The sequence below is a fragment of the Meles meles genome, chromosome X, assembly GCF_922984935.1.
Source record: "Meles meles chromosome X, mMelMel3.1 paternal haplotype, whole genome shotgun sequence".
Classification (NCBI taxonomy): Eukaryota; Metazoa; Chordata; class Mammalia; order Carnivora; family Mustelidae; genus Meles; species Meles meles.
In genome coordinates this window covers 6,825,860-6,852,815 of record NC_060087.1, presented here as the reverse complement: position 1 = coordinate 6,852,815, position 26,956 = coordinate 6,825,860, and the positions used below count along the sequence as shown (strand labels likewise).

The window sequence follows — 26,956 nt, the reverse complement described above, 5'->3', positions numbered from 1 at the left end:
ATGGGTGCGGGGGAGCGGGGACCAACGTGGGTCTGTGGCCACCACCAGTCACATCTTTAAACTCACCTTCTCCACCTCCAGGGGCCCTGCTGAAGCTCCAGCTTGATTATAATGATAAGAACTTTTTAAAAAATATATTTATTGATTTGTTTTACGGAGAGAGAGCACACACACATACACGCAGGGAGCAGGGGCAGACGGAGAGAGAGAGAGTCCCAAGCAGACTACGTGCTAAGTATGGAGCCCCACAGAGGGCTCGTCTCAGGACGCCGAGATCATGACCTGACCTGAAACCAAGAGTTTGGTTTGCCACCCAGACATCAGACACCCCAATATAAGAACTTTTAAACCAGGGCGCCTGGGTGGCGCAGTGGGTTAAAGCCTCTGCCTTCAGCTCAGGTCATGATCTCAGGGTCCTGGGATCGAGCCCCACATCGGGCTCTCTGCTCAGCGGGGAGCCTGCCTCCCCCTCTCTCTCTGCCTGCCTCTCTGCCTACTTGTGACCTCTGTCTCTCTCTGTCAAATAAATAAATAAATAAATTGTTTTAAAAAGATCTTTTAAACTTATTTCTAGCTAAAATGTTCACTGTCTGGGCTCTTGGGGGAACTCACTCAATTACCACCATTCTAGCTGGTAGGTAGATCCTCGTGGGTCTGAAGCATTCCTCTTGGATGTTGATGAGGTCACTTCCCTCGCACTCGCGTTACACGGAAGTGCTAGACAACGTCAGAACTCTGAACTCGGGGGTGCGTTCACAGAGCATGTCCTGAATGTGGAAGTAAGTTTTTTAAAGATTGCTACTACCCTGTCACCAGAAGAGGAAAACGTGGCAAGAGGGCTCGCTCGTGAGCGGATTGACTCGTCAGTCAACATTCTGAGCGCCAAACCCCCGTTACTGTCTCGTCCCCATTGTGTCACAAGTGCACTGACAAGTTCCTGAAGGGCCACATTTAGGTATGGGGTCGATGAACTGATCGCACAGGCTTTGAGAGTTATGCCTGGCTTGCAAAGACAAGAATTTAATCATCTGAGAAGACAAAGAGCGTTAAGTCCTGACACAGAGCATAAATTCTGGTGCCAGACGGCTGGGTTCAACTTCTGGCAAACCAGCTGTGCAGCCTCAGGCAAGCTGCTTAACCTCTCTGTGCTTCAGTTTCCTCAATTATCAAGTGAAAAACAGCAGAACCCACCTCACAGGCTCATTGTAAGGACTCAGTGAGTTAACACACAGCAAATGCTCGGGACCGTGCTGGGCGCCTAAGCATTTGCTTTTCTTATTACCGGCACAGAAGAAACGGGGCCACCACTCACCTCTGGTATACCGGAGCCACAGGCGTATGGCGCAAACACGCGCACCAGGGAGACGGCCAAAAAGGCAAACAGCAATGCCCACAGGATGTACATGAGGTAATTCAGAATGTAAGCACTGGCACCCTGAACAACACGCACAAAATGAGAAAGGTCACGTGAGCCTAGGCAGAGTCCAGCACCGCCCCCACCCACCCTCTCCTCGGGGACAGCAGGGCCTTGGCCGGGGACAGCTACTCGGCTGGCCCCGTGTCCCCAGAGAGGCCCGTGTCAGTTTTCAGAGAGGCTGCCACTGCACCGGCAGCTACACACCGACCTAGCCCCAGGGGGCCCTCCGGGAGCTGTTTGCACCTGCCCTCTCCCGGGGGAGATCTCCGTCTGCGTGTGTGCGGCCGGAGGCCGGCGGAGGGCCTGCAGCTGGCCTCATCAGTCATGCTGAAGGTCATGAACATCGCAACGCCGGAAATTCTGCCGCAGAGCTCCTGGAAGGTTCCGTCTGGTCCCATCCATGGTGCACTGGCCTCTCTCGGCCCTCCCGTGGGCCAGCGGCAGCCCCGTATCCCGCTGTGGTCCAGGCCCCGTGGGCAAAATGCAGAAACTCAGGCCCTATCCTGGGGCTGCCGAGTCAGACACAGGGGGGTCGGGGGTGCGCAAAATGTGTTTGGGCAAGCTGGCCGGCACTCTGTACGCAAAACATGAGCTTCCCCTGCGGATTCATGCACTGAACCACTTATTCAAATTATCTGATGAACGAAGAACGTTCTCTGAACCAAACACGCAGTCTGGGGTCTTCGACCCTGAGGGCCTGGTCTGCGGCATGGGGACATTTCCAGTGACCTCGGCTTCATGCCACCATCTGGGTTAGCCCAGTGAGGGGCGAAGGAAAGCGAGGTCACCGGCAAGTCAGGCCATGGAGAAGGCCACATGTGCGCCTAGGAAATGCCAAATCACATTCCAGGAGACTGCTCTGGCCTTGGCAATCACGTTTATTCACACGCGCAAGAGCGATCAGACTGAGGAATACGTTTCAGCCGTACTTTTTTAAGACTAAAAATAACTTCTCATTCTTACTAACAGCTCTTCTTTGAATCAAAGTATAAATCTTAGAAACGGCTGAAAAGATAGACAGCCATATTCCCCCCCAACAAAAAAACATATTGTAAGTAGGAACAAGAAATAAAATATGGTATCCAGCCAATTCTGCCTGCCCACTCCCATCAACCCAAGTAGAGAATTTATTTGGGGAAGAAATGGAGAGCACTGAGAACATGGGAGAGTTCAAGATCCCCGTCTCCTTCTAAGATTGGAAAGAATCAATTTTCAATTCTACTGAGGAAGAGGTTTAGCAAAATGGCCCATCTTCAGCTGTGGTTAAGTTCATGGGGGGGAAGCATGTGGTTTGGGATGGAGTAGGGGGGAGAAAAGGGACAAATCACATCCATCGTCTAAAAATACACCCTTGCACTACCCCTCATGTGACTCTCGCCAACCTAGCTGCCCCGCCCCACCTGGGCTTCCGATCTGTCCGTGACTCACAGTCACCGTAATGGCCCCTGAATTCAGTTAGAAGTTAACCCTTTCCCTGAATGAAGACTTTTGTACAGATGGGAAGCTCTAAGTGCCTTGAAGGCAAGCACCCAGTCTGTAGCTACCTGGACCCTCCTATCACAGAAGGCCTAGAAACATCCTCAGCAATGCACTCTTAAAATGCCTTGGAAGACGAGTACTTAAACCACACTGGGGTGGCACGTCACACCTGCTAGGATGGCTAGAATCGAACCCAGACAATCACAAGTGCCGGCGAGGAGGTGGACCAACGGAATGCCTCACACACGGCTGGTGGCATTGGAAAATGGGGAACTCACTCTTGAAAACATTCCTCCAAAATTTTAACACAGAATTACCACAGGACGCAGCAATTCGCTGACTAAGTCGAGCCCCAAGAGAGATGAAAAATAAGCCCACGCAAAAACCTGTACACAAACGCTCGAAACAAAATCATTCCTAACGGCACAAGAGGAGAAGCAGCCCACGTTCCTCAACCACAGAGTGGCTAAGTCCGCACAGTGCAGGACTCCACTTGGAGACAGAGAGATCAGGGTTGCTTAGCACTGGTGGGTTGGGAGGAATGGGGAGTGGCTGCCAATGGGTACGACGGTTCTTTTGGGATGACGAAGGTGTTCCAGAATTGTATTGCGGTGACGGCAGCACAACTCTGAATCTTCTAAAAACATTTTAAACGGGCAAACCAGGTAGAATGTGAATCGTATCTCACTAAAGCTGGTACACTTTTTGTAAAAAAAAAAAAAAAAGATAACTTCTTTTCATATCAGAAGGTATAAAAAGCAACCCCGTTTCTTCAGCAGCAGCACACCCCTCTCGGGAAGAAAAAACGGGACTTTTACAAATACATACGTATATCGTGCAGGCGAATCAGTAGGGAAAGCTTTTCCCACTCAAGTTTGCGCATCAGAGCTAGAAGCCGCCAAGTCGCGCTGGGACTGAGCCAAGGACGGTCATCAGAACAGACACTGGAAGGAAGCACGAGCAGCCACAGAAGGCCCAGGGCTGTTCCAACGTGCCTGCAGAGCGGCAGGGGCTCCCAGCCAGGGCCCTGCCCAGAAACCCACCTCCGACTGATTCACCAGCAGCTCCGACCATTTCTGCCAGAGGGGACACTTGTCCCTGTCCTCAAAAGTGGTCTCGTTGGAAGTCCAGCAGCACTGCTCATGGCTGTACCAGAATGCGGACAGGCAGACCCCCTCCTTCAAGTCGGTCATCCAGTCCACGGCGAGATCGATGACTCCGGCCAAGGTGCCTGCAAGCAGCAGCAAGAGCCAGTCAGAGGAACCGTCCTGTGATGAGGCGGGAGAACACAGGGCCCGGGGGACCGACGCGGGAGCCGGGCAGCAGGGCAGGCCGTGCCGGGGGAGGGGGGGACCATTCTGCGGATGGGGCACGAGAGAGGTCTCCTGGGCACTCCCGGGGTGACCAAGGCCATGCCCAGCCCCAACGAGAAACAGAGGCTGAGGACGGGTGGTGCTTAGGTGGCTGACATCCGGCAGGAATGACATTCAGGGCTTAAGTTCTCACAAGCCACTGGGGCCAAGCAGCTTTCAAAATTCATCCTTTCCAAATCCTAGAAACAGGGTGCACAGGCCCTATAAATGAGGCTACCCCCTCAGTGGCCCTGATGCTGGGATCACACACTTTAACTATTTCTCAGGCAAACCTGACGATCCAGACACAAGGGAGGCATGAGGACCATAACAGCCTCATCATTTAAGTAAGGTTTGGCCACCAAATGGGAACCAAATTTGGAAACTCCCACTTGTTAGAACTTCCTGGATTTTAAAAGCATGGATAAGGGATTGTGGATCTATGTAAGTAGGTAACTACTTTAAAGGCGGATAGAAGTGAGATATCTTAGAGTGTGCAGTGGGCCATGGGAGGCTACCCTGGATCTCCTTCCGAATAACCCACAGTTCCAGAGTCTGTTACAGAGGCAGGGAATACTTTCAGGCTACTAAATTTTTCAAACTTTTACTGGATCCTTCTAACAATATCAGTTCCCCACCTGCACCCACACACCTGCATTAGGGTTTCCCCCATTACATCGAAAGCGCCCACTGTTCTTGGGACACCATCTGAATCCTTTGCAGGTGCCAGACTCGAACAGCTGCCCCTCAAACCCTCCCCGCCTCACCTCTTTCCGTCACTAACACCCCCATATCCTGCACACACCATGTCCCTGGAGCGCCCCTGGTCCGCCTCTCTACACCGCCTCAATCAGCACTGCCCCGCCCCGGGCCTCGGCAAGCTCCTACTTACCTTCCAGATTCAGTATTTACATCACTTCTTCCAGGAAGCCTTTCCCAGGAAGCCCAAGTCTGGGCTAGGCATAGTTCCCGGTCATTCCCCCATCATGACAACTCATATCCTCATCACACGAGTGTGTATGTGTGTGTACACTGTCTAGGCCATAAGTGGGGGGGGGGGGTTGTGTAGTGTGGTGTGTCCGCTCTAAGCAGGCAAGGGCCACCTGCCTTGTCCACTGCTGTGTCAGGCACGTGGCAAGAACTTCATTTCCATGGGGCAGTAAATGAACGAATGAAAATCAGAGAACCCAGGTCCATCCATTACTCAAGGGCTAGTTACTGAGCACCGAGTGCCTATGAGCTAGTCCCTGTTCCACGCCCCCGGGAAATGGCAGTGAACACGCGGGCTCAGATCCCTGCCTCGGTGGCACCGCACGTCACGGGGAGGCAGGCCACTGGACAGCGGAAGGAAACCGGGGGCTCTGTGAGAAGGCAGCTAAGTGCTAGGGAGCAAACCGCAGCCTGGGAAACAGCGCGACAGTCCCTCAGGTGACACACAGCTGCCACCTGACTCAGCAAGTCCACTCCGGGGCGAGCACCCAGGAGACGTGAACACACTATGCGTCTATGCAACACGCGCACGCGAATGCTCACCGCGACACTACTCGCAGGAGCCAAAGACCAGAAAGAGCCCCGAGTCCCGTCCTGTGGAACTGCCTGGTCAGATGGGCTCCGGCCGCAGGGCGCACTCGAACTTGGCAGCAAAAACGAGCGGAGCTGACGCCCGCTCCGCGCTGGCGCCCGGCACCGTGACGCCGAGTGCAGAGGCTGATCGCAGGACCCCGTGCGGGAGGCTCCCGCCGCCCCGAGATGGCCAGGCCGGGCCAACGTGGGGAACCACGAGTTAGGGTCAGTGGCTTCCTGGGGCTGGGAGGTGGCTGGGGGCCGCGGGCCTTGGTAGCCAGGGCTGTGGAGGTCCTCTGGGGGCCGGAGAGAATGTTCTAAAAGGGGCTACAGGGGCGCCTGGGTGGCTCAGTGGGCTAAGCTGCTGCCTTCGGCTCAGGTCATGATCTCGGGGTCCGGGATCGAGTCCCGCATCAGGCTCTCTGCTCAGCAGGGAGCCTGCTTCCCTCTCTCTCTCTCTCTCTCTGCCTGCCTCTCTACTTGTGATCTCTCTCTGTCAAATAAATAAATAAATAAATAAATAAATAAATAGAAGGGGCTACAGTGAGGGTTTTGCAACTCTGAACGCATCAGAAACCGCCGCACTGTACACTCCGACGAGGTGAATGGTGTGGAATGTGAACACTATCTTAATAAAGCTTGTACACACACACACACACGTGCACGCGCACACACGCACTGGGGCGAGGGGCGCGGGCCGAGAGAGGGAGAGAAGATCAGAGGATCACTGGGTCTAACCCCCTCGCCTTCTTTAGGTCTTTGTTCAAACGTCTTCTGGCGCTTGAGGCATTCCCTGAGCGCCGGCTCCAAGTCCCTCTCCCTCTCTCGGCCTCGATCTTGAGCTTCTGAGCTTCGCAGCGCAGCCGGCTTCGTTCGGTGGAACAACAGCGACACCCAGTGGGGACTCCCAATAAGCGTCCGCAGAGGAGTCGCGGCCTCGCCATGGTGAGAGTCAAAAAAACGACAGGTCCAGAATGCCGCTGCAGAGGGAGGGCTGGTCAAGCCAGGGGACCCCTGAGCCCTCCCCACTGTCAGAACAGCTGGAGAGGAGCACAGTGAAGGGGACACAATTTGCTGGCTCCTCTTCACAGCACTCTGTACACCTGCACTGTCCCCTGCCTTCTCACTGTCCTCCTGTATTCTTCGGTAGGGTGTGCGCAGAACGCCCCTCGCCAGGGTGGGGGGGGGTCCTCCACCCTGGCTCCATGTTAGGATCATGGGTGGGGGCTGGGAGAAGGGAGGGGGGGCTCTCCCCAATGCTAGGGCACCATCTCCAGGGAGACTCTTGAAGCCCAGGCAGCAAAATTTTTTGCCTTCATTCCCCAGGGGATTCTTCCAGAAAGGACTGGCAGAAATTGGGCAGACGGGGAAACCAAGAGGGCAATATCAGATTTGTTCAAGAGAGCCCAATCGGGCTCTTACAGGAGTCAGTAAATCCACGCTCTGCTCTCCGCTCCAGCAGATGCTAGAACATCTATTCCGGATTTCTTCATTTCCTCTACTTATTTTTCCTGCCTAGAAGCCAAGAATCATGATACGGTACACAGTTTCATAAATCTCTTCTAAATAAAGACATCAAAATTCATAGCAAATGCCTACCCTGCCCGCCTTCAAAGGTGTTCGTGGAAGCAAACAAATTGAAATCGAATCCCTGTCAACACTGCCCCGGGAAGGGAACACGAAAACTGGGGAAATGCGGGAACCCTCCCGGCAAGCGAGCCCCTCCCACAGCGGGGTACAGACGAAATGAAAGAATGCCCAGAGATCGGACTCCTCGGTCATCACAGTTTGTGTCTGGGCCCCGTTAGCATTCGGTCTTTCTTAGAGCATCTACTATATTCCGTCTTTATGACAGTCACTCGTTGATCAATCCCGTAACTGTCACTATTATGTCATCACAGGTAAGTGATTTTTATTAGGGGACTCGCTTTTAGCGTGCTCGGTTTTTTTTATTCTTAGACATTAACCTTCAGAGCCTCCTAAAAGGAAGTACATCTCGGCAAAGAGTTTCCACGGAAAGCTAGTGCGTTTGATAGTAAAAGGACAGGTTTCCCCTCCAGATACGCCTCCATTCGCTCTGGAAGCATCAACCGTTCACAAGCCTGGTGCTGGGGTTATAAAAACGAAGGGCACAGCATCCCTGAGGGTCAGAACGACGCACGGGCCGGAGGTATTTGCCGGGGGCCTCCCTCTGACCCTGCGCATGTCTTGAATGTGCTCTGAGTTCCCCAGGGTGTGCATAGCTCACTCCAGGGCCTGCGTTGACATGGTTGGCCGGCTCTCCGAGTACAAAAGTGACTGCATTTGGGCTCCACGCCCTGGGGTCTTGCCTTACTGAGGATAGGTTTTATGTTAAAGGTGTGGTCATGGGTTCTGCTCTCAGGTATTTCAAGTAATAGGTCCCTTGCACGGGGTAAAAGAGAATCGGTCCCTTTCTAGAACACCAGCTCAAACTGGGGCACTTGGGCCTCTGGGGCCCGGCCCCTGGAGCTCCGGCCCGGGGGGTCCCACGTACCACGTACCCGCCAGCAGACCGATGAGCAGCATCACCACCCAGCCTGACCAGGCGTCCAGCAGACTCTTGATGAACTCCCATATGGACTCCTTGCTTTTGCTGGTTATCTAGAAACAGAGAGACACGGCAGCTGATTCGGATACGTTTTTCCATTCACGCTTCCTTCCCTGAAACAGTTTCCTCCGGGAAACAAGGCAAGTGAGAAAATGAATGTAATTAAGCGACTAAATTGCCACTTTGGTCCCCCTTCCCCGCTGCCTGGAGCAGTGACAAAATGGGCTTTCAGGTTCAAGCCGAGTTGGAGAGATGCCATCACAGCCGCCGAAGACTTGGAAGCGCCCCACAAATTCACTCGATTACAAAACTTCCTAAGTGTGATTTGAACCCCGATGATTCAGAGGCCATTCTGAAGGGAGACAGCGATTCCTTGTCATGGTTTTAAGAAGAATGACCACTTTCACCCTCCCCGGATGGTCTGCTCATGAAGCCTTCTTTTGTCTTCAAGGTCAGATGTTAACAGTTGGAACTGTGCATCGGCTGGCGTGGGTCACCTTCGCCAGGCGGCGGACGCGTCCAAGCACACTGTGGGGCACTCCTCTCCCTCCTACCCTTGCGCTGAGGCGCCGTTCCGCTCACAACCCCTTAGAACACCTTCTGGAAAGATGTTGGGCTCTGCAGGTCAGCCGGCCTCTGTCACGAGCACTCAGCTCTACTGCGGCGGCCCCGATGGAGCCGGGAGGAGTGTGCCGGCAAGTGGGCGTGGCCGTGTTCCAAGGAAACTGTCCTGACCGGATGGAGCAGGTGCCCGGCTGGCCGGGGCCCGAGGGCCAGAGTCCAGCAACTGCCACTCCGGGCTGCAGGCTGTCCCCTTGCCCACGTCCCTGCACACCAGAGCCCAGAGGCCGGCGAGTCTTCTGGACTCCACACCGCTTGCTCGCCACCACTTGGCTGGGGCCCCTCCCTCACCTCTCCCTGCGTCTCCCAGGTGTCTGTCCCAGGCGGCCCCCACCTCCCTCGGCACCCGCTTGATCTCGGCAGGGCCCAGAGCGCGGAGCACCTCCTTACCCCTCCACCGCTTCTACAGCTCCAGCGCCCACTCACAGGCCTGCCCCCGCTGCCCCCCAGCCCTGACCTCACCCTTGAACTTCAGAGTTCTTGCCGCCTGCCAAACCCCCCTGCCCAGCTGCAGGCTGGGAAAACAGCTCAAACTCACGGTGGCTGACACAGAACTCACCGGCCTCCCCCTCACATCTGTTGCTCCCCTCTCCTCCCTTCTTGCCAACGAGGGCATCACCCCCTTTCTAACGGCGGCCGGGGCCTCATCCAGGACGCTGCTCCCTGCCCGTCCCCAATAAACGCCCCCCAAATCCGGTCAGGGGCTCCCCTGAGTAACTCTTGACCCAGAGCCTCTCTCCGTGTGCGCTTCGCTGCCTTGGTCAGACCTTCTTCCTCTTTCTCCTGAACTTACTTCCAAGCTTCCTGTCTGTCCCTCCGCCGTGCGTCTTTCTTGTGCTCTGTGACCGTGAAGATGAAACCCAAACACGTCTTCATGCCTCCCCGGTCGTTGCCGGCGCGGCCCCCCCGCCCACGTCCTCCCCTCCTGGGGGGCCCTCCCCCAGGCCGCGGAGCTCCTGAACCGTCTACTGGGCCGTGTTCTCTCAGGCCTCTGTGACTTAAAAAAGGGCCCCTCCTGATTTTAGAATCTTTCCTCCTTTCTCCACGCAGTAAACTAGTCTACCTCCAAGGCCCGCCTGAAGGGTCACCATCTCTAAAAAACGCTTCCCTAACCGGCCCGCCTGAATGAGCCCACAGCTCGTACGCCCGGCCTCATGGTGGCCACGAAAACAGAGACTGACGGCCCACGAGCTGCCGGCCCCGCGGTCTGCGCTGTCCCACACACGCCGCTCCCTCGATCTGCAGACAGAACGGCCTCCAGCCTTGCAGAGCGGAAACCAGGGTCTAGAAACGGCGCCCCAGAGCTCACCCAGCCTCAAGGCGTTGAGGGCGGGATGTACTTGATTGGTCAGCTTCCGGAGTCCCCTCATCGCCCTCCACCCCGCACCTCTGTACGACACAGCCTCCCGCCCCAAGCCGGCCGTCCCGTGATCGCCTGTCCACATCTCTGCCGGCCTCGCTAGCCCTGCTCTTCTCTTCCTCGGACTCTCGCCCAGCACGTGACAGGCGAGCTAGCCCTACCTTGGCGACCGCCCCCGAAGGGAGCGCCTCCGACACGTCTTCGTGAATGCCACCCACCTTTCTGTGTCTGTCGGTGTCCCGGGACTTCTCCCGCAGCCAGTCGATGGTGTGGAAGTCCTCGTACGTCCCCACATCAGGGAAAGGCTCGTCGAGGAAATCCATCAGGTTTCCAGAGCCGCTCATCGCTCCGGCATTGACCATGCTAGTCACACCTGGGAGAGAAAGCCTGGGATGAAAACCATTATCTCCATTAAGTTAACTTGGCCTTTTTTTTTTTTTTAAGATTTTTATTTATTTATTTGATAGACAGAGATCACAAGTAGGCAGAGAGGCAGGCAGAGAGAGGAGGAAGCAGGCTCTCCACTGAGCAGAGAGCCCGTTGCAGGGCTCGATCCCAGGACCCTGAGATCATGACCTGAGCCGAAGGCAGAGGCTTTAACCCACTGAGCCACCCAGGCGCCCCCATGGGCAGCCATCTTATGGCTGCGTCTTCATGTGTCGGAAACAACCGTGGAGCTCTCCGGGCTCTCTTTTATAAGGACACCGATCCCACTGGTGGGGGCTCAGCTCTCCCGGCCTGACCACGGCCCAAGGGCTGCATCTCCTAACACCATCCCATTGAGGGTTAGGTTCCAACACGTGAATTTGGGGGAGACACCAACCTTCGATCTGTAACTCAGTCAAGTTTTGTTATCTGCACCGGTTACGTTCTATAAATCACCGCGAACAAGTTAGCGACAATCGAAGCGATGTCCCTAATTGCTCTGTAGGGCTGGGTTCCTATAAGCCTCTGGTCATGTTTTTGTAAACCAGTTGATACACAACCCCGCTTTCTGTGTTTCTGTTTTAAGACATCTTCTTGGGGGCGCCCGGGTGGCTCAGTGGGTTAAAGCCTCTGCCTTCGGCTCAGGTCATGATCTCAGGGTCGTGGGATCGAGCCCCATGTCAGGCTCTCTGCTCAGTGAGGAGCCTGCTTCCTCCTCTCTCTCTGCCTGCCTCTCTGCCTACTTGTGATCTCTGTCTGTCAAATAAATAAAATCTTTTTCTTTTAAAAAAAAGACATCTTCTTGAATATATACCACTGATTCATTAACACACTGAAATCCCGACTGCCTCGCTACAACTCATACCTGAACGAAGCTTATCTGCCCAACGGCTTCTCTCTACTAGGTACACCGCTGCCTTCTCACACCTGGCGACACCAGAGACCCTCCAGTCCTGCATTTCGGGCCCATGACAAACAGCAAATTACCAATTTTTTTAAAAGCCCAAAAATGTGAAAAACATGGCACTAAACAGTCTGTACAAAGGACCCTTGTTCATAGTCGGAGCTCAATGAAGGAAGATGGCGGGGCCAGGAGTGCGCTTTTCAGGTGACTCGAACTTTGTGCGACCCTGCACACACACACGTCTATGAGTAACCGGGAGAGTCCCCCACGCACAGATTTGGGGGTTACGAGTACATTTTAGTGGGGAGGCCAATGCACAACCGTGAAGTATGAAGTTCGACTACACACATCCCTTAAAAACCTCAATTTCTGCAAAGAGCAAGGCGTCAAAATGAGAGGGCTGGAGGGGCAAACGGGGTCAAAGCATACCAGTCCCAATCCAGTCCCTGCGCCCGAACCCATGATGCGGTCTCCTGTGAGGTGACGTACGAAGCACGCGATTCAAACCGCACAGCGAGAGCGGAGTGAAATGCTGACCGGACATTATCTCGCTGTGCAAGCCAAGGCAATCCGCGAGGGCAGCGGCCCTGTTTTGGGGGTGCAGGGCAGAGGCGGGGGACCCCTGGAGATGGACAAAGCAAGAGGACCACCTGCCACGTGCCGCATGTTCTGGTCTGGTGTGTGTGCCCCAGAAACTCGTATGCTGAAACCCCATCCTGCAGTGTGACGGTGTTAGGAGGAAGGGCCTTTGGGAGGTGACTAGGTCAGGAAGACAAAACCCTATAAAAGAGACCCCAGAGCGCTCCCGCACCCCTTCCCTCGTGTGAGGACACGACGAGACGTCTCTGGCGGAGAAGAGGACCCTCACCCGACCTTGCCAGCACCGCTCCCCAACCCCGAGGTCAGACTTCCAGCCTCCAGAAGCGTGAGGAATGAATGGCTCGTGTGTAGAAGCCCCCCAGTCTGTGGGATTTGATCCCAGCAGCGCAAACAGACCAAGACAAGCCAAGAGCCACGCCCGGCTGGCAGCACACCACCCCGGGCAAGGAAAGCGGGGTTACAGGCGCTCACTTTTCATCTTTCTTAAAATACAGTCAAAAGGGCTCCTGCTGCCAGGACAGTAGCCAAGCTGAGAGTTTCTCCTTTTCCTGCCTAAGATAACAATTGTACTCCCACTCTCCCGGCTCCCTGGGTCTGGAAAACAACCCCGCATAGACCAAGACACCTTCCACCTTCCACCACCATCAGAGCCTGATTTGCACATCACACAGGGGCTAATCTGAGATGCAGAGAATGCTTTGCAGCAGGACCAACGCTCCCCGACCAGTTAGCAGGGAAAAAAAAAAAAAGTAATAGAGTCTCACAAAGACAAGAGTTTGGAATAAGCACTAAATAAAAATTACTTTGGCAAAGAGCATGGAAATGTGAATTCTAGGACGAGGACCACAAAAGTGCTGGAGTCGATGGTTACAGAGGTGAAGGGCAGTTATAAAAATATTGGAGCATGGGCTGCTCTCGTTGCTTTATGTATTTTTATACGTGGAGGACTCAACCACGACCTGATGAAACTGCATTTTAATCAAATTGAAAAGTCGCTATGGGCAAAGCAGGGTAATCACCTTACAAGCAATAAATTGGCGATAGTGAGTGATTTATGGACGGTCTGTGCAACTCGGCTGCTTTAAAACTTTAAAAGTCTGAGGCCTGAGCCATGCCAAGCTGAAAAGTATACCCGTTGATGAGCACCAAGGGAAGAGTCATGTTGCATAAGTCAGTAGCAACCACTAATAAAAGGGAAGGAGTAAAATTAGAAAGCAAAGACTTTGTTCTCATTTCCACAAAAAACAAGGAGGTAATAGCTTTGTGTTATATGTGGCACAGAAAATCTCTGATGGGAAAAATAAGGCAGCCGACTGTTGACCCACAATGGAGAGCCCTCGTGAGGAAAAACCAGCCTAGAAGAACAGCAGAGACTTGGACATTTATGAAAAGGGAGTTCACGTTACCTGAAATTTAACCAGAACCTCTAGTCAAGCAACAACTCCAGGCAATGATGATTGGATCAAAAAGTCACTCTCGAGGACAGTTAACATCTTTAAATTTTGATGGAGCGTGTCGCGGTCGTGACACTTAGACACGTAACTGGTAAAGGGAAATAAACAAGATCTCACTTGTGGATCTAATCGGGGGCTCACTGGGAGCCCCGAAGGAGGTGCTGAGGTCACTTCTGACTCTGGAATTAAGAGAGACAGAAGGGTCCAGGAGAAGGTCAGAAGAGGACATACAGGTTGGAATTCTATCTGGAATCCATTTGGGAGAGGCGGATGGCTAAGGAATGAGAATCCAGCCAAACAGGGGAGCGACAAAGTGAACTAACTGAGAAATAAACTCAACCTATGTGCATCCCTTCCGGTACAAGGAACAACCCCCAATGGATACTTAGCAGGGAGTCACTTATCTCCTCGTACCTGTTTTTGTTTCTTCTCGCCAATACGAGCACTTCCGACAGATGCCACCCATGCTTATGGCCTCAAGGCCTGGATTTCAGGAAGGACAACATCCGAGAACCTGGATCTGAGATCCCTACTGGTCCGGATCAGCTCCTGCTGCCTGGTTTTGTAAATAAAGCTTTAGTGGAAGGCGAACCCTGCCCAGGCATTTACATACTGTCTATGGCTGCTTTCCCATAACAAGAGCAGAGCCGAGGAGTCATAACAAAGATTACGTGGCCCACAAAGCCTGAAACGTTTACTATTTTGACCATTGACAGAAAACATTTGCTGATCCCCGATCCATGCAATGCGCTGACTGCAAAAATGGCCGTATTCTCCACCCCTCCCTGGGTCTACCGCATGTTCAATGGGACTTTCCGGGGCCCCCTCATTAAGAGGCAGAGTCCGTTTCTCCACGCAATGAATCTGGACTGGCCTGTGACACAGCGCAGAAGGGACCAGCATGCACGTTCGAGTCTAGATCCCAAGAGGTGATGCAACCTCTGCTAGTGTAGGGGGTTTTGTTTGTTTGTTTTCTGGACGTCTGCCTCTGCCATGACAGGAAGCCTAGGCCAGAATGCTGGAAGGTGAGAGACCACGTGGAATGGAGCTGGGTCAGCTCAGCCGAGGCCAGCCGAGATCACTGAGGCCCAGCCAAGCGCAGGTTTCTGAATGAGCCAGCCAAGATCAGCCGAGTTTGGCCCCATCAAATCACCCAGCCCACCCGCAGACGGCAAGAAAAATAAGTGGTCATTGTTTCGAGCCATTGGCTTTGTTGAAGGGGTTGTCACGTAGCAGTGTTTAACAGTGTTCCTCGGGCTCCAGAGGGAGAGGAGTAACGAAGACAGATAAGCTCGTTGCGGTATCGCGGACGGACTTCCGGGGAGGACAGGAACAACGATGGAGGATAAAACCGCCCACAGAGATGGGATGGAATCAAATTTCATGCTGGAGGTATCTGGCCTGACAAAGTAACATCTCTCCTACCCAACCATATTTACCTAGAAAAGGGACTCTGCAAGACCCACAGGGCATCTACATCTTTTATCCAATCCTTTCAGGCGAGAAAGTATCGACAGGTTCGGTCTTGCGGTATGATGACTGCAATGGGCTGCAGTCCAAGTGCTCCGCAGCCGAAGACGACGGACCCGGTCCAGGAAAACTCGTCTCACCCAGGGCCCAGTGACCACGGCCTGTGACAGCTGGGACCATATCAGTGATGCGATTTATGGCTCTGATACCGAAAACAACTCTGGGTGGGTTGGCTCGCCCTCAAGATAGGGATCTGTACCATTTAAAGGAAAACTGGACTTCGCAGAGTCGTGTGACAAAATGGTTTCTAGAAAACGAATGAAAGTGGGAAATCACCCAGATCAAGATAAAGGAGGACAGGTTCTAAGCATGATCACGGCCACACAATGGCTCCCTTTAGGGGTGGGGAAGGGCCCGGAAGGGGCCACAGAGGGCATCCGGGGGTCAGCTGCATTCTGCTCCTTGACCTGGGTGTGGGTTATGTAGGTGAGTTCCCTCGGCAAAAACTCGTGGACGTGCACACTTGTGATTTGTGCATTTTTATATGTAGATAATTTACTTACATAAAAAGCTCAGCTAAGAAGAGGGATCTCAGTCTGGCAGCACCTCCAAAGAAGGCTTCCACGTGACCCAGCGATTCCACTCCCAGGCTTAGACTCCAGGGCACTGAAAACATGTCCCACACGAAGGCTTACAATGATCAGAGCATTATTCCCACGAGGCCAAATGTGAAAACAACCCAAATGCCATCGACTGATGAACAGGCTAGACCCCAAAAAGGCAACTAAAGGACCTCACTAGCGACATTTCAACCTGGAAGCTTTGGGAAAATCAAAAAGGTAGTTTCTAACACTAACACGGACACACACACTTAGAGGTTTCTACGATACCCTACAATCAGAAGTTTCTCCAACTAATTAGCTACCCCAATGCTTCAAGACTCTAGATGCCCTTGGCTGGTGAATAAAGATATGACCATACCATAGCTCTGACCAAGTGTTTGAGCTCGAGGTTACCTGTAGTCACAAGATACCGCAAAAAGCTTAGGACCCACGGAAGAAAGGATCTGAGAATATGGAATTCAGAGCCAGATCTTCGTTGGACGGGACCTAAAAATAGTAGTAGTAGTAGTAGTACTAGTAACTCGGAAAAGCTTCATTTCCTACAGTTTTTCCAGAAGTTCCAAAAGACATCACAAGCAGCCATTCCGAAGTCCCTTGTCCTCCAGCCTTATGTGCCAGCCGCTCCTGTAAAGATCACCAGGCTGGGGACCTCTGGTCGCAGAGGACACTCTGCTGGTGGTCCTGCTCAAGACCCTGGAGTCCCTGGGGAAGGTCCTGTGGGTCCAGGGCACACGTGCGAGGAATGCCTCCCCCTTCCCCCGTCTCTTTCCAGCTCCTTCCCTGCACAGTTCTCTGACAGGGAGAGGGAACGAGGAGCTTAAGCCGAATGAAGATACCCGCCCCCCCCCCCACCCCAAGGCTGCCTTTATTCTGACCCAGGATCTCTGTGCACACAACATCACGACACACTTAAGGAACGTAATCCAATCCAAACGCATTCCTAGCTTCAAATTACACAACAGAGCCTGGTTCTCCAGATTTGCTCAAGTGGACAGAGCAAAGAAAAGGTTTTTGCCATGAAACTGGAAGCCGTAGCACACACCTGTTTATCTGCCATTTCTGCTGCTCCCAATCCAAAGATTGAAAAAGGAAGTTTAAAATGTAACAAATGGGGGCGCCTGGGTGGCTCAGTGGATTAAGCCGCTGCCTTCGGCTCAGGTCATGATCTCAGGGTCCTGGGATCGAGCCCCACATCGGGCTCTCTGCTCCGCAGGGAGCCTGCTTCCTCCTCTCTCTCTGCCTGCCTCTCTGCCTACTTGTGATCTCTCTCTCTCTCTCTCTGTCAAATAAATAAATAAAATCTTAGAAAAAAAAAAAAAAATAAAATAAAATAAAATAAAATGTAACAAATGGGGGCACCTGGGTGGCTCGGTCCATTCAGCGTCCGACCTGTGGTATCGGCTTAGGTCATGAGCTCAGAGTCCTGATCTCCTGCGTCGTGGGATCAAGCTCCGCAGCCAGCCCCAGGGTTGGCGCCAGACTCTGCCTCAGCGGGCAGTCTGCTTGAAATTCTCTCCCTCTGCCTCCTCCACTACCCGCAAGCACATGCACGTGTGCGTTCTCTCCCTCTCTCTAAAAGAAATAAATATTTTTTAAAAATAAAAATAAGAAAGTCTTTAAAAAAAATAAAAATAAGAAAACAAACGTACTGGGACTTTCTGTCCGCACAATACACACACGCGCGTGCACACGTGCACACACATTCTTTCCCATCCAGCCGACAGGCAGACCCAGAAAGGCAGAATCCATCCGTGGTTCTCCCTGTGCCTCCAGGGCCAGCAACGGCCTGCACAGAGTTCTGGCCACAGCCGAAGGAAGCGTTAGGGAAGACTTGACTTTGATCTCTTTGCCCACATTTGTAAAACCATCACATGACCACATGCACGTGAACTGTCCTCACCCAACTTCTGGAACAAACTACTGTATCTGTGGCAGCCAGGGCCCCACCCACATCCCTCAAAACCTCCCGATAAGCTGCAGCTTATTTCCAACTGTCTCTCTATACCTGAAGCACGTTATTGGGAGCAGATATTAACTGATGACTCTCGGGAACTGGTGTGTAAATACCCCCACTCCCTCACCCCTCGAATAGAGTCCTTTCAAGGTACGCGTTTTCTAAAGCAGAAAAGATGAACTACCGCAGGCCCAAGACTGCTCTCATCAGTAAGGCCTGCTGGCAAGGCTGGCCCTTGGCTAGCATCTGGGAACTTGGATTTCAGGAGGATTCCCACCAGTCCCAGAACTGATGAGAGTGGTTTCCGTGCCCACGCTGGTTGTCCAAATAACATAATTTATGCTGAATTCCTGCTTTCTTCCTAAGAGATTCCAATTTTGACAGTGAGCTAGACAGACGGTGCCTACAGGACCAACCTCCAATAAAACTGATGCGTACTGAGACTCTACAAAGCTTGCCTTTTCCCTTTGCTGACTGTGCCCTATACTCCCTACTATAATAAATTATAGGCAGGAAAACAACTGTATGTTGTCCTGTCAGTACTCCTAGTTGAACCCAGAGATGATCTTGGGGGCCTGGGACACAGCAATCTCTGTTTCCTAGAGTTTCCGAAGCATAGTATTAGCCTCCAGTCGCCTGCTGAGTGAGCTGCATTAGCAGCCCAGCCTCTGACAGGAGCCTTCTTCTCCTGGTCACACTTCCCCATGCCCCTCCCAGGAGACCCTCCCAGGAAGCTCCCTGCACTGGGAGCCTTGTCCCCGGAGCCACTTAGGAGAGAATGCTCGTGAAGGCAGCATGACATCTTCTGCTTCGTCACCTAGCAATGCCTTTGCCTCTGTGAAACCCGTGAGTGAGGTTTTGACAGCTCTGTAACAAACAGGCAAAACCTTCATAACCTGGGGCTCAGCCGAGTTCTCAGAAATGACACCAAAAGTACGATCCAGGGGTGCCTGAGTGGCTCAGTGGATTAAGTCGCTGCCTTCGGCTCAGGTCATGATCTCAGGGTCCTGGGATCGAGCCCCGCATCGGGCTCTCTGCTCCACAGGGAGCCTGCTTCCTCCTCTCTTTCTGCCTGCCTCTCTCCCTACTTGTGATCTCTCTATCAAATAAATAAATAAATAACATCTTTAAAAAAAAAAAAGTACGATCCATAGAAGAAAAAATGGATAAATTATACCAGTGAGCAAAGCCAAACTTCCCATCCATGTAATTATTCCGGAAAACTCCCAGATACACTTAATCGATGGCAATGATGGACAGTCCACCAGCGAAGGGGTCCAGGCTGTGCCACGGCCACTAGTGATTCTGGGACAAGGCCTGTTGTATGCTCCTCCACAGAACACCGGGGGCTGACCACTGCCAGGACTGGAGGTACTCAAATTCCGGTGTGTATCAGCATGACCACCGGGGCCGGCCAGGGCCTTCCCCTTTTTCCCCAAGTTTCAGCTTCAGCAGCTCTGTTGTGGGGCACAGGGATCTGCATTTCTAACAAGCTCCCAAGGAGGCTGATTGATGCTGCTGGCCCACGGCCTGTACTTGGAGAACCACAGGCCCCTTAACCCTTTGCCCCTTCCTATGCCCCACTCTCCTGCATGCCCTGCATCCTTCCCGTTGTGTGTTTTTTAATAAAGATTTTATTTATTTATTTATTTGACAGACAGAGATCATAAGTGGGCAGAGGGGCAGGCAGAAAGAGGGTGGGGTGGGGGTGGGGGAAGCAGGCTCCCCGCTGAGCAGAGAGCCCGATGTGGGGCTCGATCCCAGGACCCTGGGATCATGACCTGAACCGAAGGCAGAGGCCCTAATCCACTGAGCCACCCAGGCACCCCCCGTTTTGTTTTAATCACTAATATTTTTGGTATTGATCTTATTTATCACTTGCACTTATTGGAATAATTACTTACGAGCTTGCTTCCTCCCATATTGGATCGTGAGTTCCTTGAGGTCAGGGGCCTGTCGCTCACCCTTATTTATCATCTGGACATTTGACAGGTGTTTGCTGAGCCCCACTCTACAGTAATCCACTAAACCTAAAAAGCTTAGCCAACCACCATATACTATGTCTAGTCTACAAAAAGCATTACTGTTACTATAATCCATCTATAGATATAAAACTCCATGGAACAGTCAGCTATGCTTTTTTCTTTAAAGATTTTATTTAATTATTTGACAGAGAAAGAGAGCACACGAGCAGGGGGAGCAGTAGGCAGAGGAAAAGGGAGAAGCAGGCTCCTCACCAAGCAACGAGCCTGATGTGGGGCTCGATCCCAGGACTCTGGGATCACGACCCGAGCTGAAGACAGAGGTTTCACCGACTGAGCCCACCACACTCCCCCCGCTAAATGCTTTTGACATCACTGCACGGACACGCTCAAAAATACAAGAGAGATTTTATCTGTGCATATACTTAGGACAAAGAGAATATAAAAACCAAGCTGAAGTCACTACATGTGTAAAACGTGAGTGGCTTTGAAACGTTTCTTCGCCTGTCTATCACCTTGCACGCGCGCCATCCCACGGCTTTATAATTTGTAAGAGCGCAGGTCCGAAGAGCAGTGCTCCCCTGCTAGGCCTGTAGGCTTTTCTAACTGCTTGATTCATCTCGATTCTCCTTTATTACTTTCCACCGTGAAGAAAGTTGAGCTGACAAATGCACACGGACACCCTCCCCCAGGGCAGCTGCCCCAGGCGCATCCTGGCTGGTACCCGCCACAGGCATGTGACGCCGAATCCCTGGGGCCCCAGGCAGCGGGCTCGGAACCCAGCGTAGGGGCTAAAAGCACCAGGAGCCACTGAGAGTTCCTTCAGTGAGCCCTTCCTCGCCATTCTTTTCCAAGTGGAAGAGACGACAGGGACATGGGCTGAAGTCTCCGAGCGATACGGGCAGATACGGGGATGTACGTTGTGCAAAATGAAAAAAATCAACACACTCAAACTCATCATCAGTACCCCCCAACTGGGGGGCTCAGGTGGCTCCGTCGGTGAAGCATCTGCCTTCAGCTCAGGTCATGACGCCAGGGTCCTGAGATCGAGTCCCACATCGGGTTTCCCGTTCTGCAAGGAGCCCGCTTCTCCCTCTCCCACTCACTCGCCTTGTGTTCCTGCCCTCGCTGTCTCTCTCTGTGTGTCAAATAAATAAATAAGTAAATCTTAAAAAAAAATGCCCAACCTACAATGAATATACCTAAACCTTCCATGACACTCTTCTACTCCTCAGCTGGAAAAAGGGTGGGGGGGAGGGAAGAAGGGAGGGAGATGGGGGAAAGACCACAGTATGAACAAATATGGAGCAATGAGAGAGGGGCAGAGCTTCAGAGGGACAAGAGGAAGGCTGCCACCGCCTTGGGTACGGCCCCAAAGTGCAGCCAGCACTAGCCCCCCCCCCCAAAAGCCTGGGTTCCGATGCGGTGCAACAAATCACTGCACAACTCAGCAGCTTCAAACAGGAAACACTTAGGGTTTTTCCCGTTTCTGTGGGTCAGAAATTCAGAAGCACTTGGTTGGGTCCTTCTTTTTTTTTTTTCTAAGATTTTATTCATTTATTTGAGAGAGAGAGAGACAGAGAGAGAACAAGCAGGGGGGACAGGCAGGGGGAACAGGCAGACGGAGAAGGAGAGGGAGAAGCAGACTCCCCGCTGAGCGGGAAGCCCAGCACAGGACTCGATCCCAGGACCCTCAGATCACAACCGGAGCTGGAGGTAGACACTTAACCCACTGAGCCACCCAGGCGCCCCCGGTTGGGTCCTTCCGGCTCAAGATCTCTCGGGAGGTTGTGGTCAAGCTGTCAGCTATGGCTGCGGCCATCCGAAGGCTTGATGGGGACAGGAGGACCCACTGACAAGTTGGCTCCCAGACAGGGCTAGCAAGTCGGTGCTTGCTGCTGCCGGGAAGCCCCGGGTGTGCTCCGTCCAGCCTCTCTGCAGGACTGCCCAAGTGTCCTTAGGACAGGGCAGTGGCTTCCTCCAAAGCAGCTGGGCCGAGGGAATAAGGCGGAAGCAGCAGAGTATCCTGTGTCCTAGCCTGGGAGGGCCTCTGGCGTCACTTGCACGGTACCCTGCCGGATGCACAGGGCAGCCCCGAGTGACGAGGGAGGAAGGCGACCGCACTTGGGCCTGCGCATCAGGGTCCCTGGGGCCCACCCTGCAGGTTGGCTCCCACACCGGTCAAAGCATTTCATCTCCCCTCTCCACCTTGCCCAAACCCACAGCCATTTCAAGTTCATTTGAGATCGCAGACTCCGGCTTCTTAAAGCGTAGACACCTTTAGATGGCGAGGGGGCCCTGACTCAGTCACTCCCGCCGATCCTCCAGACGGGGCTCCCCGGGGGCCTGTGGCGAGGGGCCAAGCACCACCAGACGAATGAGAGTCGCAAAGAGAGGAAGCTCAGAGCCCAAGGACAGGCAGAAAGACCGAGAATTAACCTTTGGAGACCGGGGAGGGCCTCCTCCTCCCTCCCTCCTCCTCCCTCTCTCCTGTCTTCCTCCTCCCTCCTTCCTCCTTGGCGCACCTCCCGGCTCCCAGCACTCACGCGCCGTCTGCTCCCGCTTGGCTTCCACAGCACTGGGGCACCGGTGTGGGACCATGACCTTCCCTCCACGGCTCGCCTCCCTGGCCCCGGGCCGCACAGCTCCTCCGCACGATCGGAAACACAGCCTGCGTGTTGGAAGGGGAACAGGCCAACCGCATGTGGCCTCAAGGGACACAATAGGCGCCATGTTCTGCCATCCCCGCCGCAGGGGCTGGAGGGGCGGCACGGGTCCCTGTGTTCCTGGCGTCAAGGGCCAAGGAATCTCCCCAGAGACGCCTCCTCACGGTAAGAACAACTCCTTCAAGGACTCGCTGTGCCAGGCGGCATTTTAAGCTCTTCGCGTATATTCGGTTGCTAGGGCTCTGGGCATTCTGTGCACGGAATCCCGTCACCCTCGGGCCCACACCGCAGATCAGCAAACCGAGGCAGAGGAGCCCTTCGGTCAGGGGTTCAGGCCTCACAGAAGGCAAGTAGGGAGTCAGATTGGAGCCCAGGCCCCAAGGGCCCGTCCGCGCCGACAGCCTCGCCCCGGTCCTCTCCGGGCTGTGGAGCACCCGCTGCCGCCGCCGCCGGGTACCACCGGCTGGCCTCGGTGCTCGGCTCCAATAACAGAAAAGTACTGGGCCACGGTTTTGGGGGCCACAAGTCGGAGATCAAAGGGACAGCGGGGCTGCCTCCTTCCGAGGGCGCCGAGGGACACTCTGTTCCTTACGGAGGGCCATCCCCTCCCCGTGTCCCTTTGGCTGTCTTCTCTCCAGGCCTGCCTCTTCTCTCCCGGACAGCATCTGATGGCCTCGATACCGGTACCTGCTATTCCCGGAGAAGGTCACCTTCCGGGGCTCCGGCGGTACCGAACACAGGTGTTCTGAGAGCCACGACTCGGCCCAAGCCGCCGCTGAAGACAGCGCTGGTGGCAAAGCGCAGGCCGGGTCCCTCCGGCTCCGGGGACCTCTTCAGACGGGGCCTCCGCGGACCCTTCCCTCCGCAACAAGCCGTTTCCTGCTCGCGTGAGGGATAAACAGAATTTGTAAAGGCTAAACTCAGGCGGTCATTGAACACGGCTTTGGGGTGTTCCTCCCAGAGCCCTAGATCAAGGTCACCAGGTGGCCGACCCGTGTTCTAACTGGGTCGCCCGGGCGACAGCTGACACGTGGTCTGTTCGACGGTTTGGGGCACAGGGGTGCTCGGGGAAGGCCTGGCTGAGCTAAGAGGGACGAGGGCTCGTCTGTCATCTTTGCAGTCAGCCCTCCTCGCTGATGGCCGCCGAGCCCTCCCAAGCGAGCAGCACCTCCGAGGGGTACAACAGGGGGAGAAAAGGGCTTCACGTGAGCCGGAGGGAAACGAAGAACCGAGAAGACCGGTACACACAGGCAGCGCCCAGGCAGACGTGGTCAGAAGTGCCGGGCAAGCGCAGGGGCGGCGGCGGCAGCCCGGAGCAAGAAGCCGCAGGGGCCTGGCCAGCGGGCAAGGAGCAGGTGCCCCCGCGACGAACGGAACGCGGCAGGTGTGCGCGAGTCCCCTCCTGACCCTTCTTCAGGCGGCCAGAGTCACCCCTTCAAAGGCGAGGCCCCGCGTGTCCTCCCACACCCGAAAGCATCGGGCAGCTTTCCGGCACACTGAAAAGAATCCAGGACGGGTGCCACTGCCGCACGTTCCCGCGTGGTCCGCCCCGGGCCTCCCCGCAGGGCACCTTTCCCGCCCTGTGTTCTCTGGGCCGCTCTTCCCTGGACACGCCCACCTCCTTGCTGTTCTTCACACACCCCTTGCCTCAGGCCCTTTGCACTGGCTGTTCCCTCAGCCCCAATACTCAGGGCCTGGAAAAATCTGGGCCCAGACACACAGCAGGGACCCAACAAGGACTCGCTGAACAAGAAGTAAGTGAGGGAGTGAATGCATGACTGAATATTGAGGCTCGTGTCTTACAGAAACATCTTTGCAACCAGATAGGAAAGCGGACATATTCTAGGACTCCATGCGCATGAAATTCAACAGGCAAAAGGAAACTGTGCTGATACAAATCAGATTAGGGGTTGCCTCTACCAGAGGGTTTGGCTGAAGGAGGGCGAGATGGGGTCCTCTGGGGGTGCTAGGAATATTCTTGGTCAAAACTGAATTACAGAGCCACGCATGTTGCTCCGTGCAAGTTACGTCCCAACAAAGCCAGCAAACAAAGCCCTCTCTGCATTCTACAGGTGGCTGTACGTGCACAGACACTTCCAGAAACCTTATCGACCCAAGGTAGCAGGGGATGCCTTTGGGAGAAGGCCCTCGGGGACTGGAAATGAGAAGGAGACTTCCCTTCCTTTCCACAACCTTGATGCTTCCAGAAACTCTCACTAGGCGTACACGACACGGAAAACAAGTTATTCAAAAATACCTCTCGGGATCTGTGAAGGAAACCCACTCCCGCCCGCAGGTAGAAAAGCTTCTCCCTGCCGCCCACGGAAAGGGCGGTGAAGCACTGTGTGAGGATGAGGCCTCCCCCCAGCCCGCACAGCAGTGCCTGCTGAGGGAGACTGTGTGGAGGACGGACTGTCCCCCAGCACCTGCCCCCGTGGGGGGGGAACAGGCCTCACCACTAGCTATCACTCCTTGATCTGGCTGGGGGGGACCTGTGCTGGGAACCTCTGCGCCTGCCGGCCTCAGGTGGGACCTCGGGTCTGACAGGGACACCTGGAGCTCAGGTTAAAGACGCTCCTGCTGGGTCTCACCCCCAGGCCTACTCGGTCGGAATCCCCACATGTCCAAGAGTCTACATTTCTTTTCGGTCCTTTTCTTTTTATTTATTTGACAGACGGAGATCACAAGTAGGCAGAGAGGCAGGCAGAGAGAGAGGAGGGGAAGCAGGCTCCCTGCTGAGCAGAGAGCCCGATGTGGGGTTCGATCCCAGGACCCTGAGATCATGACCTGAGCCGAAGGCAGAGGCTTTAACCCACTGAGCCCCCTAGGCGCCCCTCAGTCCTTTTCTTTTTTATTTTGCTTACTTATTTGTTTGTTTTTGAGAGCGAGTGTGTGAGCAGGGGGAGGGACAGAGAGAGAGCAAGAGTCTCAAGCAGGCCCCACGCTGAGCACGACCCAGGGCTCGATCTCACGCCACTGAGATCACGACCTGAGTTGAAACCAAGAGCTGGACGCCAACTGAGCCGCCCTGGTGCCCCGTTTTCGATCTTGTTAACAAAAATCCTTTTATTATGACCATTTTCAAATACACAGAACATTATCCAGAAGGATCCAACAAATAACACCAATCAAATTCGTAAGTGCTCTCATTTAGCCAAATCTGCCTCACCTTGTGCTCTCCCCAGTCAACTAAACCATTTATAAGTAAATGATTTCGCTAGGGCTGTGGTTCTCATAGTGTGACCTGGGGACACCGCGGGGTCTCCAAGACCCTTTAGGAGATCCATGCTGTCAAAAATATTTTTATAGGGGCACCTGGGTGGCTTAATCAGTTAAGCATCTGCCTTTAGCTCAGGTCATGATCCTGAAGTCCCAGGACTGAGTCCCACATCAGGATCCCTGCTCAATGGGGTGTCTGCTTCTTCGATCCTTCACACCCTCCCTCAAATAAATAAAATCTTCAAAGGATTTTTTAAAATATTTTTATAATAATATTAAGTTATTTGCCTTTTTCTCATTCTCGTTCTCTTGCGAGAATACAGTAGAATTTTACAGAGGCAACAGATTGACTGTAGAAGCAGGCATGAGAATTCACCTGTCCTGTGTTCAGCTATCCATTAAAGAGATCTCCAGAAACTTTAAAAAAAATTTAAGTAACTTGGGGCGCCTGTGTGGCTCAGTGAAGCCTCTGCTTTCAGCTCAGGTCATGATCTCAGGGTCCTGGGATCGAACCCCACATCGGGCTCTCTGCTCAGCAGGGAGCCTGCTTCCCCTCCTCTCTCTCTGCCTGCCTCTCCTCCTCCCTCTCTGCCTGCCTCTCTGCCTACTAGTGATCTCTGTCTGTCAAATAGATAAATAAAATCTTAAAAAAAAAAAAAAAAAAAGCACCAACGGGGCGCCTGGGTGGCTCAGTGGGTTAAGCCTCTGCCTTCGGCCCAGGTCATGATCCCAGGGTCCTGGGATTGAGCCCCACATCAGGCTCTCTGGTTAGCAGGGAGCCTGCTTCCCCCTCCTCTCTGCCTGCCTGTCTGCCTACTTGTGATCTCTCTCTCTATGTCAAGTAAATAAATAAAATCTTTTAAAAAAAAGTAAAATTAAAAAAAATTGAAGTAACTTAACATTATGACACTCCAACCCTAAATACTTCAGCCTGCATCACCGAAAAATACGAGTCTTGTACACACTCACGGGTTAGACAGAAAATATTAGATAACTAATAATAGACAACTAGATAACTAATAATAGATAACCATTGCTGTATAATAGTTAACTAATAGGTAGTTATAACAGGTAACTAGATACAATAACAGATAACTAGGTAACCACTAACAGATAACTATTGCTGTAGAACAAATTTCCCCAAAACACGGCAGCAGGAAACGAACATGCGTTATCTCACTGATTCTGAGTCCGGAACCCCGGGGTGGCTTAACCGGGTGCCTGCCACCCCGCAGGACTAGCACATCTAAGAAGCTTGCAGCATTTCCCGATCCCGGCCAGCAGCAGTCGCACACAA

The 26,956-nt window shown here is 53.5% G+C and overlaps 1 protein-coding gene across 6 annotated transcripts in view; it reads right to left on the bottom strand.

Annotated features, from left to right (window-relative positions):
* Nucleotides 1-26,956, bottom strand: part of CLCN4 (chloride voltage-gated channel 4) — a 62,009-nt gene that overhangs the window by 27,198 nt on the left and 7,855 nt on the right. For 2 of the 6 annotated variants that reach the window (XR_006816842.1, XM_045995057.1), the window contains exons 3-7: nucleotides 22,321-23,319; nucleotides 10,580-10,734; nucleotides 8,334-8,433; nucleotides 3,940-4,127; nucleotides 1,313-1,435 (exon numbers count right to left, since the gene is read on the bottom strand). Coding sequence is in view for 5 of the 6 variants with exons in the window: in XM_045995057.1 (XP_045851013.1) it covers nucleotides 1,313-1,435; nucleotides 3,940-4,127; nucleotides 8,334-8,433; nucleotides 10,580-10,734; nucleotides 22,321-22,507 (753 nt within the window). In the remaining variant the exon portion in view is untranslated. Of the gene's footprint in view, nucleotides 1-1,312; nucleotides 1,436-3,939; nucleotides 4,128-8,333; nucleotides 8,434-10,579; nucleotides 10,749-22,320; nucleotides 23,320-26,956 lie in introns of all 6 variants that reach the window. The other 4 variants (XM_045995058.1, XM_045995059.1, XM_045995060.1 and 1 more) reach the window with 4 other exon arrangements.